The following is a 6,000-nucleotide window of genomic DNA, read 5'->3' on the forward strand; positions in this document are numbered from 1 at the left end:
TTCTCCTGGATTTACTGAGCTGGTTCAGGAGTGTGTTGGGTCTGAGGGGGTCACACTTCAACCTTCAAATATTCACCATCATGTCTCTTACAGAGGTAACAAATGTGACCACTGCCGTGGACATCTACTCTTTCGGGATGTGCGCCCTGGAGGTGAGGTGACTTCAGAGATCGTACATCATGATTTTGGGGTTGTTTAGTTTGTATACTCTCAGGCTTGCCGTCCAGTCGATGCATAAAATCCAGAATCATGCGAGGTGTTGGGATCCTGAGTAATCTGCTCCATGTGGTGGGATGATCCCTTGTAATGTGTAGCCATCATAATAAACTCAATATATTCCCTGCTCCCTGTAACTGTGGCCCTTGTGTCTGCAGATGGCAGTTCTGGAGATCCAGGGGAACGGAGAGTCGTCGTATGTGCCCCAGGAAGCTATAAACAACGCCATCCAGTTTCTGGAGGACCCTCTGCAGAGGGTGAGTATCCACTTCAGCACCAAAGCCCCCCCCCCCCCCCCCCCCCCCCCCCAGACTCTCCCTCCGTGATTTTACAATGTCACCATCATACATGATGGGCTGGTCGCCTCTGCCCATCTTCATGATGGCTTGATGGTACATTTTCCCTCCATGTGTCTTATGGTGACAAGGGAGATGACACCTCAGCTCTGTGCTTATAGTAGTATGTAATCTATGAGACTCCATGTCAGGGCTGTGACCTCAGTGGCATGCGTGTGTTTATGGTAGGAATTCATCCAGAAGTGTCTGGAGATGGACCCCAGTAAACGTCCCAACGCCCGAGAGCTGCTCTTCCACCCAGCTTTGTTTGAGGTGCCATCTCTGAAGTTGCTGGCGGCTCATTGCATCGTGTCTCATCAGCGTGAGTGGTCTGTCCCCTGAACCGTGCCTCTGACGACCTCTTTCTTGGTGCTGCTGTTTGAAGCCTCCTTTCCCCCTTCAGATATGATCCCAGAAAATGCCTTAGAAGAAATGACGAAGAACCGGGACATGAGCTCCGTCCTAGCCGAGATCACACACAGTGACCGGGTTGGTGTGAACATGATGTGAGTTTCCGTGGATGGTCCTGGTCTACGCATTATCCCAGTCTACATATAGCCTGGCTCTGCATATTGTCCTGCTCTTTGTATAGTCCCTGTCTACATGACGCAGTTTCTCTCTGTTCCTCAGGTTCTCACAGTCACCGGCTCTGGAGCTGGACAAGTTTCTAGAAGACGTCAGGTAAAGTTTCTATGGAGCTTGTGTGAATGGATGTCAGCGGCTTGTCCCCTGTAGGAAGAATGGAAGTGTATATGACATGTAGGACTGCTGGGTGATGTAGTGGGTAACGGCAGGGGATGATGTATGCTGTAACAGATGGGAGTCAGTATTTTTATCTACGAGGAAGCTGCTGGGTGTTGTAGTTGGTCACTGCCTTATTCCCTCTCCTGTAGAAATGGCATTTACCCCTTGACCGCATTTGGAATTCCTCGACCTCAACAGCCACAGCAGGAAGAGGTGAAATCTCCCGTCGTCCCTCCCTCTGTGAAGACCCCAACTCCTGAACCAGCTGAGCTGGAGACACGAAAGGCAAGTTGTAGGTTTGATAAAGTTATAGACTGGTCACTGACCTGATCCACAGAGCTTACAGTTTTCTGTGTGTTGTGCAGGTGGTTCAGATGCAGTGCAACATTGAGTCTGTCGATGAAGGCACAAAGCACCACGTAAGACTCCAACTGTATAATGACCTGCTTCCTCCTCACTCACCTCTCAGTGACCCGCTTCCTCCTCACTCTCCTCTCAGTGACCCGCTTCCTCCTCACTCTCCTTTTATAGTCGGTGACCCGCTTCCTCCTCACTCTCCTTTTATAGTCGGTGACCCGCTTCCTCCTCACTCTCCTTTTATAGTCGGTGACCCGCTTCCTCCTCACTCTCCTTTTATAGTTGGTGACCCGCTTCCTCCTCACTCTCCTTTTATAGTTGGTGACCCGCTTCCTCCTCACTCTCTCTCCTTTTAGTGACCCGCTTCCTCCTCACTCTCCTCTTAGTGACCCGCTTCCTCCTCACTCTCCTCTTAGTCTCAATGATCCGCTTCCTCCTCACTCTCCTCTTAGTGACCCGCTTCCTCCTCACTCTCCTCTTAGTCTCAATGATCCGCTTCCTCCTCACTCTCCTCTTAGTGACCCGCTTCCTCCTCACTTTCTTCTTAGTCTTAATGACCCGCTTCCTCCTCACTCTCCTCTTAGTCTCAATGATCCGCTTCCTCCTCACTCTCCTCTTAGTGACCCGCTTCCTCCTCACTCTCCTCTTAGTCTCAATGATCCGCTTCCTCCTCACTCTCCTCTTAGTGACCCGCTTCCTCCTCACTCTCCTCTTAGTCTCAATGATCCGCTTCCTCCTCACTCTCCTCTTAGTGACCCGCTTCCTCCTCACTTTCTTCTTAGTCTTAATGACCCGCTTCCTCCTCACTCTCCTCTTAGTCTCAATGATCCGCTTCCTCCTCACTCTCCTCTTAGTCTCAATGATCCGCTTCCTTCTTGCAGTGCTATTACAGTCGGTGACCTGCTTCCTCCTCACACTTGTCTCAGTGATCAGCTTCCTCACTCTCCTCTTAGTCTCAATGATCCGCTTCCTCCTCACTCTCCTCTTAGTCTCAATGACCCGCTTCCTCCTCACTCTCCTCTTAGTCTCAATGATCCGCTTCCTCCTCACTCTCTTCTTAGTCTTAATGACCCGCTTCCTCCTCACTCTCTTCTTAGTCTTAATGACCCGCTTCCTCCTCACTCTCTTCTTAGTCTCAATGATCCGCTTCCTCCTCACTCTCTTCTTAGTCTTAATGATCCGCTTCCTCCTCACTCTCTTCTTAGTGACCTGCTTCCTCCTCACTCTCTTCTTAGTCTCAATGATCCGCTTCCTCCTCACTCTCCTCTTAGTGATCCGCTTCCTCCTCACTCTCTTCTTAGTCTTAATGACCCGCTTCCTCCTCACTCTCTTCTTAGTCTTAATGAACCGCTTCCTCCTCACTCTCTTCTTAGTCTTAATGACCCGCTTCCTCCTCACTCTCTTCTTAGTCTTAATGACCCGCTTCCTCCTCACTCTCTTCTTAGTCTTAATGACCCGCTTCCTCCTCACTCTCTTCTTAGTCTTAATGACCCGCTTTCTCCTCACTCTCTTCTTAATCTTAATGACCCGCTTCCTCCTCACTCTCTTCTTAGTCTTAATGACCCGCTTCCTCCTCACTCTCTTCTTAGTCTTAATGACCCGCTTCCTCCTCACTCTCTTCTTAGTCTTAATGACCCGCTTCCTCCTCACTCTCTTCTTAGTCTTAATGACCCGCTTCCTCCTCACTCTCTTCTTAGTCTTAATGACCCGCTTCCTCCTCACTCTCTTCTTAGTCTTAATGACCCGCTTCCTCCTCACTCTCTTCTTAGTCTTAATGACCCGCTTCCTCCTCACTCTCTTCTTAGTCTTAATGACCCGCTTCCTCTTTGCCCTCCTCTTATAGTCTTTTCACTCTTTAGGTGACGTTATTACTAAAGCTGGAGGACAAGCTGAACAGACACCTAAGCTGTGACGTATTACCCAGTAAGTACCCACCGGACAGCACAGTAACATGTCCTGCAGGGCCTGGATGGGTTCCTCATGCTATGACCTCTCTCTCTCTCTCTCTGTAGATGAGAACATCCAGGACCTGGCCATGGAGCTTGTGCAGCTGGGCTTTGTCAGCGAGGTGAGGACCCTGTGTAGATGGAGTCAGGGTAGAGCTGTGTAGAGCTCCCAGTGCTAACCTTGCTTTTATGTTTCAGGCCGACCAGAGCCGACTCACCTGTTTACTTGAAGAAGCTTTCAACAAATTCTTCTTTGCTCGGAATGGAAACATGATGGCCGTTACGGTGTCATCATAGCAATTAGTAGCATCAGCAGGCTGGACTGTTACCCGAACCGCTCTGCAGCTGAGCATCCACCCTCATCTGTCATTTCCACTTCCCTGCTGCCAGGAACAGTGCAGAACGCAGGAAGAAATCTCGCCCATCGTCATAAGGAACACAAGATGTCAATTGCAGTATGCTGGCTACAACCTCCATTCTGTGCCTGCCAGATACAGAAGTCTGTACACCTGCAGACTCTGGACTCCTTGGGCTAGACGCAGAGGTCAATGCTGGTTTGGTCGGAGACTCGGGGCAATTATGGCTAGGAAAAGAGGTTCAGAGCAGTTCCTTGGCGGTTTCAGGACAGTCTTGACAGATGCCAGGTTGACTGCAGTCTCAGGACTGTCCTGGCAGGACACACAGGTCGATAGTAGCATGACTAAGATCCTTGAGATGTCCTGTTCAGACACTGAGGTTTGTGGGATCAAGACTGCAGTTTTTGGACTGTCCTGGCTCAATACAGAGGTCTATAGTAGCGTGACTGCAGACATGGGACTGTCCTGGCAGGACACAGATGTCGATAGTAGCATGAATAAGGTCTCTCGCCTAGACTGGCCCAACTTAACGGTCAATAGTAGTGTGACTAAGGTCTCTGGACTGTACTGTTCAGACACTGAGGTTTGTAGTATCGTGACTGCAGTCTCAGGACCGTCCTGGAAGGACACAGAGGTCGATGGTAGCATGACTATGTTCTCTCACCTATGCTGGCCGGACTTAGAGGTCAATATTGGCGTGACTGTGGTCTGTGGATTGACCTGGCCACACATCCATGTTCTACACACAGTTTACACCGCGGTAGTATTCTGTTAGTCGTACATGATAACACTCCCTCGGGGATTTAGGCAGAGAGGAGTAAGCAATGGTTCTTTCTGTTGGCGAGTACATTATGTTGGGGCTCCATGCGGTTATCTGCGCTCTGCCGTCTTTTACCTGTGGGTGATAGGACAATCATATCTTGCTATATCGGGGGGAGGGGCAGCATTGCACAGTAGAGGGGGGGTCCATGGCTTCCTGCCTGCCTTGTCTTGCTTTTCATCCAGCCCCTAGATGACGCCTCCTAGTGCTAGACTGCAGCTTCATGTGTAGTGTTTACAGCCGTGATTGGTCCAGCTTTGTGCGGTTGTGTGATATCGCTGGTGATTGGCTGATAGTTCTGCAGAAATAGGGTCGGGGACGTGGGGCTCAGCCACTGGTTGGGACCTTGGTGTCGGAGGACGTGGTGGTCAGTCTTGTTATGTGAGGAGGCTGCATGAGCGAGGGCCCCGGCTTACGGACGTGGCCTGTATTAACTGCTTCCATGCTGTGAGGGCGGAGACGGCACTAGCTTTGCACACTATGAAGTACCTAACGTGTATATCTTTACGTGATGTCATCTTAATTTGGAACTAATAACTCTTTAGTTGTTTTTTTTTTGTAAATAAAAGTTTGTTGTATTTAACTGCAGCGTCTTGTAAAGGTGAAAAAGGGATGATGGTGGTTATTGTTCCTGGTCAGAGGTGGTGGTGACACCTCCTGAACAGGAAAAATAAGGACCTTTTCTGTGGGGGGTTGTTGGTGAAGCCTCCCAGACAGACATGGGGGGGTGTGGTGGTGGCATTTCTGAGACGGGTTGTCCCCCTTCACGGGCTGATAACTGGACGGGCGGTGGTCGATGATATAGCAGGTCGATTGCCGCTCATTGAGCAGATTTTACACTGGTCGTTATTACTGCCACCGTAAAGGTCCTGATACATGGGATGACGCCAGACTATAACGAGCTCCAATGTAGCAAGTTGATTGGCGCTCGTTAGAAGGGCTTCTTATACCTCCCGATGCAAACTGTGGAATAGGAAGATGACTTGGTCCACGTGTTGTCTGCTGTCCACATTGCTTACACCCGGAGGCGTGCTGCCAAGGGCGAGGATTTTCAGGCCAACATATAAGCACAGGGATCCATGATGCTGTGAGTTCTCGTCTGTAAACCAGTGGTCGGTCCAGGACACATGTATGTAATAGGCTCATGTGGAAGTAGCCCAAGAAACATCTCTTACAAATGTCACCCTCCACCTGCAACAGAAAGGGCTAAGGCTTCCCCGAGTCCT

General features: G+C 50.0%; 1 protein-coding gene across 3 annotated transcripts in view; it reads left to right on the forward strand.

Annotated features, from left to right (window-relative positions):
• NRBP1 (nuclear receptor binding protein 1) overlaps nucleotides 1-5,357 on the forward strand; it is a 41,239-nt gene extending 35,882 nt beyond the window's left edge. For all 3 annotated transcript variants that reach the window (XM_040426868.1, XM_040426867.1, XM_040426866.1), the window contains exons 9-18: nucleotides 94-152; nucleotides 375-473; nucleotides 741-873; nucleotides 955-1,057; nucleotides 1,182-1,232; nucleotides 1,445-1,580; nucleotides 1,661-1,714; nucleotides 3,512-3,575; nucleotides 3,665-3,720; nucleotides 3,797-5,357. In XM_040426868.1, coding sequence (XP_040282802.1) covers nucleotides 94-152; nucleotides 375-473; nucleotides 741-873; nucleotides 955-1,057; nucleotides 1,182-1,232; nucleotides 1,445-1,580; nucleotides 1,661-1,714; nucleotides 3,512-3,575; nucleotides 3,665-3,720; nucleotides 3,797-3,895 — 854 coding nt within the window. In that variant the 3' untranslated portion in view covers nucleotides 3,896-5,357. The remainder of the gene's footprint in view (nucleotides 1-93; nucleotides 153-374; nucleotides 474-740; nucleotides 874-954; nucleotides 1,058-1,181; nucleotides 1,233-1,444; nucleotides 1,581-1,660; nucleotides 1,715-3,511; nucleotides 3,576-3,664; nucleotides 3,721-3,796) is intronic.
• Nucleotides 5,358-6,000: the final 643 nt, after the last annotated feature.

This window comes from Bufo bufo, chromosome 4, assembly GCF_905171765.1.
Source record: "Bufo bufo chromosome 4, aBufBuf1.1, whole genome shotgun sequence".
Classification (NCBI taxonomy): domain Eukaryota; kingdom Metazoa; phylum Chordata; class Amphibia; order Anura; family Bufonidae; genus Bufo; species Bufo bufo.